The 13,111-nt window shown below is 46.3% G+C and overlaps 1 protein-coding gene across 4 annotated transcripts in view; it reads right to left on the minus strand.

Annotated features, from left to right (window-relative positions):
• Positions 1–13,111, minus strand: part of LOC140724815 (nesprin-2-like) — a 288,546-nt gene that overhangs the window by 88,503 nt on the left and 186,932 nt on the right. For 3 of the 4 annotated variants that reach the window (XM_073039455.1, XM_073039456.1, XM_073039453.1), the window contains 4 exons: positions 11,972–12,104; positions 9,227–9,409; positions 6,904–7,050; positions 6,105–6,281 (listed from right to left, as the gene is read on the minus strand). In XM_073039455.1, the coding sequence (XP_072895556.1) occupies positions 6,105–6,281; positions 6,904–7,050; positions 9,227–9,409; positions 11,972–12,104 (640 nt within the window). The remainder of the gene's footprint in view (positions 1–6,104; positions 6,282–6,903; positions 7,051–9,226; positions 9,410–11,971; positions 12,105–13,111) is intronic. The other variant, XM_073039454.1, reaches the window with a different exon arrangement.

A 13,111-nucleotide genomic window follows, 5' to 3' on the forward strand; every position in this document is an offset into this window, starting at 1 on the left:
AGCATGGGGTGGGTTCTCCAGTTCCAACACCACTCACTGTTTCCTTTGCTTTCCTCTGTTACTCAGGACATGTTTCTGTTTTGATTCTACGAATCTATGTTTACATTTTTGCTCCCAGACTGTTATTGTACTGCTTGATTTTTTATATGCCTGCTGCCTTCTATGCACTAACAATTGATAATGGTTAATACACTTAAATTTGTGAGCTGGAATGTAAAGGGATTGAATCATCCTGTTAAAAGGAGGAAGGTCTTCTCACATATTAAACAACTCAAAGCGGACATTGCTTTCCTTCAAGAAACTCATATTCGTTGTTCTGATAACTCCCGGCTTTTGTCAAAGTGGGCGGGTCAGCATTTCCATTCATCCTTTGCTGCCAAAGCTAGGGGGGTCTCCATCCTTATTAACTCAAATATTCCTTTTGAACTCCATAATAAGATATCTGATACAAATGGCCGTTTTGTTATTGTTTCTGGTAAACTATATAATACTAAAGTTGTACTAGCAATCCTGTATGCCCCCAATTTTGATGATGTTAATTTTTTTGAACGTTTTTTCTCCTCACTACCAGACTTAAACTCATACTCTCTTATACTGGGTGGTGATTTCAATTGTTGGTTAGATCCTAGTTTGGATCGATCGTCCTCTGTTACTAGACCACCTACTAAATCTGCCTCAACTATTCAATCGTTTCTCTCTAATTATGGTATCTCTGATATATGGCGTTTCCTTCATCCTACTGAGAGAGATTATTCTTTTTTTTCACATGTTCACCATACCTTTACTAGAATTGACTACTTCTTACTCGACAACCAACTCATTCCATTTGTCTATTCTTGTGATTATCAGAGTATACTGATTTCTGACCATGCCCCAATTACTCTGTCTTTAAATTTTCCTGGCCTTCCTCAGCGGAATAAACACTGGCGGTTTGATTCGACTTTACTATTGGATGATGATTTTCTAAAATTTATCAAGGATCAGATAACCTTTTATTTTAACACCAATACATCACCTGAAGTGTCATCCCAGATTGTCTGGGATGCCATGAAAGCATATCTGAGGGGTCAAATAATCTCCTATACAGCAAATCTTAATAGAAAGTCCTGTGCAGATCGATTAGACCTCATTAATCAGATTAAAGAATTGGATCAACTGTATGCTCAAACTAAGAATCTTGAACTATACAAGAAACGTGTAGAACTTAAAACTAAATTTAATCTTCTGTCCACTCAACCTGTCGAACGCCAACTTCTTGAAAGTAAGAGTCGTTTTTATATTCATGGTGACAAATCTGGTAAATTTCTAGCCAATCAGCTGAGGCATTCCAAAGCCAAACAACATATTACAAAGATCCGGAAGGAGATTGGAGACCTTACATCGGATCACTTAGAAATCAATGACGCATTTAAAAATTTCTATTCTCGACTTTATTCCTCTGAATCTTTGATTGATAATATCTCTATCGATCATATTTTAAATAATCTGAATATTCCTTCGCTTTCATCTGACTTTAAAGCCAAACTTAATGCGCCTATATCATCAGAAGAAATATCTTCTGCAATTTCTGCATTGTCCTCAGGGAAATCTCCTGGACCTGATGGGTTCCCCGTAGAATTTTATAAATCATTCTCTTCACTTCTCTCCCCTCAGTTACTTTCAGTATTATCTGACTCGTTTAACTACGGCAAATTGCCACCCTCTTTCAATGAGGCTTCTATTATTCTTTTATTAAAAAAGGGTAAAACCCCAACAGAGTGTTCCTCATATAGGTCGATTTCATTGCTTAATGTTGATGTTAAAATCTTGGCCAAAGTTTTGGCTTATAGATTAGAAACTGTTATTCCCCCTATTATTTCTGATGATCAAACTGGTTTTATTAAAAACCGTCTTCCTTTTTTTAAACATTCGGCATTTATTTAACATTTTATATTCACCTCCAACTGGGATTCCTGAATGTGCTATTTCCCTTGATGCGGAGAAAGCATTTGATCGTATAGAGTGGAACTACCTTTTTGCAGTTTTAGAAAAATTTGACTTCGGTCAGAGTTTTATCTCTTGGATCAAATTGCTGTATTTGTGTCCTACTGCCTCTGTTTTAACTAATTCTCAGAAATCCCAGTTATTTAACCTCAAACGTGGCACCCGTCAGGGATGCCTTTTAAGTCCCTTTCTCTTTGATTTGGCTATAGAACCTTTGGCGATAGCTTTTCGAAATTGTCCTGAACTGACCGGGATTTGGAGAGGGAGTGTTGAGCATAAAGTTTCTCTTTATGCTGATGACTTATTACTTTTTCTTTCAAATCCGTCTACATCCTTACCTCCAATGTTTTCACTTCTTGACCAGTTTAGCCAGTTCTCTGGATATAAACTTAATTTACATAAGAGCGAACTTTTCCCAATTAATAAAGAAGCACAAGAATTAACATTTCGTGATCTCCCTTTTAAAGTAGTCCACAATCAATTTACTTATCTTGGGATTATAGTCACAAGGAAGTTTAAAGATCTCTTTCGTGAAAATTTTGCCAATCTTTCATATACTATTAAACAGAGTCTGTTACAATGGTCACCTCTATCTATGTCTTTGGTAGGTCATATCAATGTTGTTAAAATGTATGTTCTCCCTAAACTTTTATATTTATTTCAATCAATCCCAATTTTTATTCCTAAATCTTTTTTTGATTCCTTAGACTCTATTATTTTGTCATATCTGTGGAAGAATAAGCGCTCTAGAATTAATAAAGTTTATCTCCAAAAATCTAAAAAAGAGGGTGGCATGGCTTTACCTAACTTTCGCTTATATTATTGGGCAGCCAATATACGTTGTGCTACCTTTTGGTCTTTTTTCCATGACCAACCCGAGTGCCCTAATTGGGTGGCAATGGAGTTGAGCTCCACTAAAGAATTATCTATCTCTGCACTTCTCGGCTCTGTACTCCCTAGTAGTTTGTCCAGATTAATAGTTAATCCTCTTGTCAGACACACTTTACGTATATGGGCTCAGTTTAGGATATTTTATGGGTTCCATGGTTTTTTCTTTTCTAGCCCTATCTTACATAATCACCTTTTTTTACCTACTACGTATGATTCAGCATTCCATGATTGATATAGAAAAGGCATTAGACATTTTGAAGATCTTTTTATTGATAATCGCTTCGCCTCTTTTCAACAGCTCTCTGCTAAATTCAATCTGCCTAAAGCTCATTTTTTTAGATATCTCCAAATTAGACACTTTATTACTCCTTTAAATCCCTAACTTCCCTGAAATGCCTGAAAAAAATGTTATGGACTTATTTCTTTCTATTAATCCACTAGGTAAAGGTTTAATATCATTTATTCATGATAAATTAGCAGCACTACGACGTGCCCCTGAGGATAAAATTAGAATGGCTTGGGAGCATGATTTAAATACCTCCTTATCCGATGAGACTTGGGACTCGATTCTCAAATCGGTTAACTCAACCTCTCTTTGTGCTCGCCATTGCCTTTTACAGTTTAAGATTGTTCATAGAGCCCATATGTCTAAATCCAAATTATCTCGATTCTACCCTGGCATTAGCCCGCTCTGTGATAAATGCAAGAGGGGCGAGGCCTCTCTCATTCATATGTACTGGCTTTGTCCTAGCTTGGAGAAATTTTGGAAAGATGTCTTCATAACGTTATCGTATATTCTGAATCACCACCTAGAACCTAACCCTTTAATTGCTTTGTTTGGTTTCTGGGGCGAGACAGATTTACGTCTGAGTTCGACTAAGTGTCGAATATTATCTTTTGCCTCTCTCCTGGCTAGACGTTTAATCCTCCTTAGATGGAGAGATGTTGCCCCGCCCACACATGCTCAATGGCGTAACGATATTATGGCCTGCTTAGACCTTGAAAAAATTCATTATTCAGTCCTTAATTCGGATTTAAAGTTCCATAAGGTCTGGGGACTTTTTATTGAGTACTTTCATAACCTTCCTCCTAACTAGGGTTTTTTTTTCGGTCCCTTGCTTTCAGCTCCTTTTTTTTGGTAGTAGGCATTAATATCTTCTGTTGCTAAGTGTATTTACTGTTTTGGGGGTTTGATTGTCCTGATTTATATTCTCTATATTGTGTTGTGGTTGGTCTGGAGGTTTTTTTTGTTGCGGGGCTTGGGGAAGATACTAATTTTACATGTCTTCAATTTGGGTGCTTTCTCAATTATCTTTCTTTGTATCATATTATTATTGATATGTTTATTTTTGCACTGTATCAATATTCTTCATTTTGATCCGGGGTTTTTTTTATCTGTAGCTATGTAGAAAATGTATTAAAAAAACTAATAATTTAAAAAAATTACATTTGCCCTGTTAACCCTTTCTTGGCCATGCATGGTACCTGTCCAAGTGTCTTTTAAATGTTGTAATTGTACTCACCTCTACCACTTTGTCTGGCAGCTCATACCACACACCACCATTCTTGGGGTGAAAAGGTTAACCCCAGGCTCCTATTAAATCTCCCTGCTCTCACGGTGCTCTCTAGTTCGTGATTCCCAGCCCTGGGATAAAGCTGTACATTCACTCTACCTACAGTATGCCCCTCATTTTATACACCTCTATAAGGTCACTCTATATTCTCCTACGTTCCAGGGAATAAGCTCCCAGCCTGTCCAGCTTCTCCCTATAACTCAGGCCCTCGAGTTTTACAGGACAGAAACCAGCCTTTCAACCTATCGAATCCATGCTGACCATAACCACTCACTTTGACTAATCCTACAAGAATCATATGTTATTCTCCTCTTAACTGCCCCAGATTCTACCCTTCACCCACACACTAGGGGGGCAATTTATTGCAGCAGATTAATCCATTTGTGACTTAAGGAAACTGAAGCCCCAAGGAAATCCCATGTGGTGATAAAAAGAACCTGCAAGCTCCACACAGACGCTCCCTAGGGTTATCTCAGTGTACTGCTGTGATGAAATGCTCCACACAGACGCTCCCTAGGGCTATCTCAGTGTACTGCTGTGATGAAATGCTCCACACAGATGCTCCCTAGGGCTATCTCAGTGTACTGCTGTGATGAAATGCTCCATACAGACGCTCCCCTAGGGCTATCTCAGTGTACTGATGTGATGAAATGCTCCACACAGACGCTCCCTAGGGCTATCTCAGTGTACTGCTGTGATGAAATGCTCCACACAGACGCTCCCTAGGGTTATCTCAGTGTACTGCTGTGATGAAATGCTCCACACAGACGCTCCCCTAGGGCTATCTCAGTGTACTGATGTGATGAAATGCTCCACACAGACGCTCCCTAGGGCTATCTCAGTGTACTGATGTGATGAAATGCTCCACACAGACGCTCCCTAGGGCTATCTCAGTGTACTGATGTGATGAAATGCTCCACACAGACGCTCCCTAGGGCTATCTCAGTGTACTGCTGTGATGAAATGCTCCACACAGACGCTCCCCTAGGGCTATCTCAGTGTACTGATGTGATGAAATGCTCCACACAGACGCTCCCCTAGGGCTATCTCAGTGTACTAATGTGATGAAATGCTCTGTGTGGATGGCAACAAAACAGAGTTTTTCACTGTACCTCAAAATATATGACAATAATAAACCAGTTTATGAATAATGTGCAACTGGATCCTCAATTTCCTCACTAGCAGACCCCAGTCAGTTTGGATTGGTAACAACATCTCCTCCACGATCTCCATCAGCAGGGGTGCACCACAAGACGGAGTGCTTAGACCCCTGTTCTATTCGCTTCACACTTATGACTGTGAGGCTAAGCACAGCTCCAATGCCATATTGAAGTTTGCTGACAACAGCTGTTGGCCGAATCAAAGGAGGTGACGACTCAGCAAGTAGGAGGCAGATTGAAAATCTGGCTGAGTGGTGCTACAACTACTTCTTACTCAACGTCATCAAGACCAAGAACCTAATTATCGAAGAGGAAACCAGAGATCCACGAGCTAGTTCTCATCGGGTGGAGTTTGATAAGTTCTTGATTAGTCAGGGCGTCAAAGGTTAGGGGGAGAAGGCAGGAGAATGGGGAGATAATCAGCCTTGATGAAATGTCGGAGGGCAGGATGGGTCAGCTTGCTGTGTGACTGTGACAAGCTGCTCCGGTCACTCACCCTGCTGTTCAGGTTGTGGCACAGCGCCTCCCAGTGGAAGTTCAGTGTGCCAAGTTGTTCAGCCAGCTCCATCTTGCTGTACCGACTGCCCTCCACGTCCTCGTCTCTCACCTGGAGCAGAGAGTGGTTCACAGAGTCGACCGCCGGCTGCCAGCAGCTTACTTCCAACTTCTGGCGCTGCAGGAGGAGAAGGGCTAGTGTCACTCACCTCCACAGCCCGCGGGGGGTCATTGTCAGTCCAGCTCCCCCTGAGCCTTGCCCCTCCACACCTTCCCCAGCCCATCCTCGCACCTGGCACCTCCTGAGAGCCTCACCCTTGTAGCATGAGGATCTGCTCACCACCCCTCACTCCATGACCTGCCCCTTGTCCAGTGCTCCGGTGTCCCTGCACCAAAGCACCCTGCGCCCTATGCTCGTCGCTCTACAACTCCTGTCCTCTGCCCACCACTTGGCCTCAAATCTTGCCCCATATCTCCTGCTCCTTCATCACTCCACAACTCCTGCCCCCTCACCTGACCTCTTGCCCTTACCTAATGCTCCTTGCCCTCAGCTCTTGCCCCATGTTCTTCACTCACTGTCCCACATCCTTTTTTACCTTGTCTATCCCTCCTTACCCAATTCTTGACCCCTGCCCTTTGTCCAGTGTCCCACACCCTTCCCCCTTGCCCAACATCCGACAATCCTCACCCCATGCCTATCCGTTCTGACTTTTATCCTTCCCCCTTTCCCGACAGTTCCTGCCCTCTGCCCGATGCCCCATGACGGCCCCTTGCTTTCAGGGCCAGCCTACAATCCCTACCTGGCAGTCACGCAGTTCCTGTGACACGGCTGCACTGCTGCCCAGCGCTGGTACCTCTGCAGCTGCTCGAAGCCGTGTGTCCACACCACTGACCCACTCAACCAGCTCGGTCAGGAGCAACCTGGAGGGCGTCCCCTCCACCTGTAGCTGGAGCAGAGGGAGAGGCTGTTGAGGGAGGGGCAGCATAGGGGGAGAGGAAGGGGATGGTAGGACTGTAGGCCACTCAGTCCATCGATCATGCTCCACCCTTCTGAATGACCATGGCTGATCTTTGCCAGCTTCAACTCCCATTCTGTGCCAGTTCACCACAACCCTCTGGTTCCTCAATCTTCTGGATATTTGTCCATCTTTACCCCAGGGTATATCCAAAGATCTGCCCTCCCCCATCCTCAATTCCAGAGAGTTGCAGACAGACTGGTGGGTCTAATCGTCTAACTCTGCTAATGGTCTAAAAGAAATACCTACACTCCACGGTTTTAGATGACCCACCTTTTATTTTGTAACCTCACCACGGGAAACATCTCAACATCTCCCTGGTCAAACCCTATGCAGATGTTCTATGCCTGACTAAGGTCACACCACCAACCCCACCTCCTGCACCCAGTCTTCCAAACTCCAAGGAGCACAGACCCAGCCAGTCAAGCCTCTCTTGACAGAACAACTTTCTCATCCCAGGATTAAGAGCTGGGGTGATGGGCTTCCCCTGAATTGAAACTTGACACTTAAGAGCACTGCTGTGCAGAGGGATCTTGGGTTGCACATCCATCTCTGAAAGTGGCCGCACAAGTAGATCAGATGGTAAAGAAGGCTTTCATCGGTCAGGTCATTGGGTGCAAGAGTCAGGAAGTCATGTTGCAGATGTATAATGAATTCCTCTCCATAGATGCTGCCTGTCCCGCTGAGTTCCTCACATTGTGTGTGCTATCCGATAGATGTATAAAACTTTTGTCAGGCAGCACATGGAGTATCACATGCAGATCTGGTTCCTCCATTACAAGGATGTGGAGGCTTTGGAGAGGGTGTAGGCAAGGCTCACCAGGATGCTGCCGGGATTAGAGGGCAGGTGCTATCACGAGAGGTTGGGTGGCACAGCAGCTAGGGTAACACTTTACAGTACCAGCAGCCTGGGTTCAATTCCCACAGCTGCCTGTAAGGAGTCAGTACATTCTCCCCATGCCCACATGGGCTTCCTTCCTCTACAGGTTAGTATGTTAATTGGTCACATGGGTGTAATTGGCTAGCATGGACTCGTTTGGCCAGAAGGGTCTGTTGCTGTCTGTCTGTCTGTCTCTCTATATCTATCTAAATCTATCGAGATATATGTATCTTGTTTTCTCTGGAGTGTCAGAGGTTAAGGGGAGATCTGTTACAAGTTTACAAGATTATAAGAGGTGTAAATAGTCAGAGGGTAAAATGTCTGAGTACTAGATGACATAGGCTTAAAGTGAGAGGGGTAAATTTAAAGGAGGTCTGCAGGGTAAGTGTGTTTTTATTTACACACAGGTGGTGGGTATCCAGAATGTGCTGGTAGGACAGTTAAATATGATGGTGGCATTTGAGAGATAAATAAATATGTGCAGAACAGAGGGATATGGTTTATGTGTAGGCAGAAGAGATTTAATTTAATCTGACATCGTCCAGCACAGACATGATGGGCCGAGGGGCCTGTTCCTGTGATATATTGTTCAATGCTCTGTGGACTACAGTCCATGGTCTATCTGCACTAACCCCCACCACTGATGCACCCCATGGAGTCATAGTGGACCCACCCCAGGAACATGAACCCCTGAACCAATCTCCCCTCTCACACATTTCTACCCTGAGCCCTTCCCTCACCCCCTCCCCACCCCTTCCACTCTGCCTCACCACTTCCCAAACACCCACCTCCACCCCACCCACCCCTCCATCCCTCGACCCAACCCACACCCCCTTCCCACGCCCCACCACTTAGCCCTCCCCAGCCTCTCCACCTAAATCCCTCCTTTCCCACCCTCTCCCCTCCCCCATCACCCGTCTGAATGGCCCACTCTCCCCCTCCCATCCCTCCACAAACTCCTCCTGCTTTCAATGCACCCTACTCCCCCCACCCTCCTGACCACCCATCACCCCACTCCTGAACACCCCTCCGCTCCCCCACACCCAATACTCCTCCTGTACCCATCCTACTCTCCACCATAAACACCCCACCCTCCTGACCACCCATCACCCCTACTCCTGAACACTCCTCCACTCCGCTACACTCAATACTCCTCCTGTATCCCATCCTACCCTCCTTCCCCATAAACACCCTCACCCTTCCTGCCCTTTTCTACCCCATCCTGACCTGCAGCAGCCATTCCTGGATGGGGGGCAGCTCCCCGGCCAGTTGTGCCCACCGCCTCTCCAGCTGATCCAGCTGCTCCCGCAGAGCCGCACTTGGGGTTCGCTGTAGCCCCAGCAGCCGACGCCCACCGCTGGCCACCGCTACCCCGGAGGGGGTCCGCTCCTCCACCTCCTTCCTGAAGCCCTGGAGGAGGGGAGAAAGAGAGAGGGGCTGATCCCAGACTCAGGGTCTCTCGGGGAGACACACGCCGGTGTGGAATCTACACCACACATGGACACAGAAGGCGACAGAGAGTGGTGGAACTCCACCAGTTCCATCATGGGTACAGCTCACCCACCACTGAGGATATCTCAGGAAGGCAACATCCATTATCAGAGATCCCCTCCAACAAGAAGACATGCCCTCTTCTCAATGCTGCCATCTGAAGATGCACCTCAAGGTTGAACAATGGCTTCTTCCCCCCCATTCTCAGACTTTAGAACATAGACCTCCACCAGACAGTGGTCCATGATCTTGTGCTCAACTTTAAACTACTCTCAGACAGACCTTCCCTCCCACATAGCCCTCCATTTTTCTATCATCCGTCTGCCTATTTAAGAGGTTAATGATGTGTCTGCCTCTACCACTACCTCTGGCGATGCAATCCCACAATCCCACCACACTCTGTGTGAAACAACACTTTCCTCTGATATCCCTCCCCTAGACCTTCCTCCAAACAGCTTAAAATGACCTCCCCTTGTATTAGTATTTCCACCCTGGCTGTTTGGAAGCTTTAGAGAGGTTGCAGAGGAGATTTACCAGGATGCTGATGCGTTAGAGAGACTGTCCGACGGGTTACAGAGATTGTCCGACGGGTTACAGAGTCTGTCCGACGGGTTACAGAGTCTGTCCGACGGGTTACAGAGACTGTCTGATGAGCTAGAGAGACTGTCCGACGGGTTACAGAGACTGTCCGACGGGTTACAGAGACTGTCCGACGGGTTACAGAGACTGTCCGACGGGTTCGAGAGACTGTCCGACGGGTTCGAGAGACTGTCTGATGTGTTAGAGAGACTGTCTGATGGGTTACAGAGACTGTCCGACGGGTTACAGAGACTGTCTGATGCGTTAGAGAGACTGTCTGATGGGTTACAGAGACTGTCTGATGCGTTAGAGAGACTGTCTGATGGGTTACAGAGACTGTCTGATGCGTTAGAGAGACTGTCTGATGGGTTACAGAGACTGTCTGATGCGTTAGAGAGACTGTCTGATGGGTTACAGAGACTGTCTGATGGGTTACAGAGACTGTCTGATGGGTTACAGAGACTGTCTGATGTGTTAGAGAGACTGTCTGATGGGTTACAGAGACTGTCTGATGGGTTACAGAGACTGTCTGATGGGTTAGAGAGACTGTCTGATGGGTTACAGAGACTGTCCGACGGGTTACAGAGACTGTCTGATGGGTTACAGAGACTGTCCGACGGGTTACAGAGACTGTCTGATGGGTTAGAGAGACTGTCTGATGGGTTACAGAGACTGTCTGATGCGTTAGAGAGACTGTCTGATGGGTTACAGAGACTGTCTGATGCGTTAGAGAGACTGTCTGATGGGTTACAGAGACTGTCTGATGGGTTACAGAGACTGTCTGATGGGTTACAGAGACTGTCCGACGGGTTACAGAGACTGTCTGATGCGTTAGAGAGACTGTCTGATGCGTTACAGAGACTGTCTGATGGGTTACAGAGACTGTCTGATGCGTTAGAGAGACTGTCTGATGGGTTACAGAGACTGTCTGATGGGTTACAGAGACTGTCCGACGGGTTACAGAGACTGTCTGATGCGTTAGAGAGACTGTCTGATGCGTTACAGAGACTGTCTGATGGGTTACAGAGACTGTCTGATGCGTTAGAGAGACTGTCTGATGGGTTACAGAGACTGTCTGATGGGTTACAGAGACTGTCTGATGCGTTACAGAGACTGTCTGATGGGTTACAGAGACTGTCTGATGCGTTAGAGAGACTGTCTGATGGGTTACAGAGACTGTCCGACGGGTTACAGAGACTGTCTGATGCGTTACAGAGACTGTCTGATGCGTTAGAGAGACTGTCTGATGCGTTAGAGAGACTGTCTGATGGGTTACAGAGACTGTCTGATGCGTTAGAGAGACTGTCTGATGGGTTACAGAGACTGTCTGATGCGTTAGAGAGACTGTCTGATGGGTTACAGAGACTGTCTGATGAGGACAGGCTGAACAAGCTCGGGCTTTTCTTTTGGAGTGAAGCAGTACGAGAAGTGTCTTGATAGAGGAGTACAAAATGATAAGAGGCGTAAACAGAGTGGCCAGCCAGAGACCCAGGGAGGAAATGGTTAATATAGGGGGACATAATTTTGAGGGAAGTACAGGGGGGATATCAGAGGTAGGTTTTTTTGTTTGGTGTTTTTTTAATACAGAGCACAGTGTGTACGTGGAACACCCTGTCAGGGCTGGTGGTAGACACAGATACATTAGGGACATTTAAGAAACACATAAATTGAAAGAAAAGTGAAGGGCTATGAGGGAAGGGTGATGATAGCACGTGGCTGGTGGTCAGTACAAACTCCGTGGGATGAAGGGCCTGTTTTGCTCTGAACCTCACTTGAGGTGGTTAGGCTGGATTGGAATTCACCGCTAGATTCCCGACTGTAATCTGGGAATGCCGTGGGCTGCCCTCGGAGAGGTGCTGGGATTAATGCGGAAGCCCAGACCCAAGCGCGACCAGTACTTACCAGGAAGAGCTTGAGCTGATTCCTTCTGCTCTCCACATTCGAGGGGACACTCAGCAACTCCTGCTTCCAGTATATCACCTGGTTCCCAGCCCGATCCAGCCACTCCCCAAGGCCACCGGATTCTCTCTGAAACCTGGGAATTTCCAGAGAAGCCGTTATAGACATCGTAGTGGAAGAGGGGGGGGATGGAGAGAGAGAGAGACAGAGGGGGGGATGGAGAGAGAGACAGAGAGGGGGAGCGAGAGAGACAGAGTGAAGGGGGGGTCGAGAGAAACGGGGGGCAAGAGCGACGGAGGTGCAAGAGAGACAATGGGGGGGCAGCGGGACAGAAGGGGGGGCGAGGGGTGAACAGCGACTCTACTGTCCCAGACATGTGGCTCCCAGACCAGACATCACCTGGACATCATAAAAAAAAAAGAAACTTCTATCATTTTCCAGCACTCCACCGTTCACTATCTCCCTCCCAGCCATTCTTCCTCCTCCACAGAACCAGCCTCTCCCCTCGGGTTCCCACAGCTCTGGTCAATTATCAGGGACACAGCATTTCCTGATCACTCTCTTCATTGCTGGCCCCATCTACAGCCTGGCGTTCACGTTAGTGACCCGCGCCCTGAGGGCGAGGAGAGAGCAACATCTGGACCAAGGTGCACCACACACAGGTTACAGAGTCATTCATCACATAGAAAATAGGTGCAGGAGTAGGCCATTCGGCCCTTCAAGCCTGCACCGCCATTCAGTATGATCATGGCTGATCATCCAACTCAGAACCCTGTACCTGCTTTCTCTCCATACCCCCGATCCCTTTAGCCACAAGGGCCATATCTAACTTCCTCTTAAATATAGCCAATGAACCGGCCTCAACTGTTTCCTGTGGCAGAGAATTCCACAGATTCACCACTCTCTGTGTGAAGAAGTTTTTCCTCATCTCGGTCCTAAAAGGCTTTCCCTTTATCCTTAAACTGTGACCCCTTGTTCTGGACTTCCCCAACATCAGGAACAATCTTCCTGCATCTAGCCTGTCCAATCCCTTTAGAATTTTATACATTTCAATAAGATCCCCTCTCAATCTTCTAAATTCCAGCGAGTATAAGCCTAGTTGATCCAGTCTTTCTTCATATGAAAGTCCTGACATCCCAGGAA

The sequence above is a fragment of the Hemitrygon akajei genome, chromosome 3, assembly GCF_048418815.1.
Source record: "Hemitrygon akajei chromosome 3, sHemAka1.3, whole genome shotgun sequence".
Classification (NCBI taxonomy): domain Eukaryota; kingdom Metazoa; phylum Chordata; class Chondrichthyes; order Myliobatiformes; family Dasyatidae; genus Hemitrygon; species Hemitrygon akajei.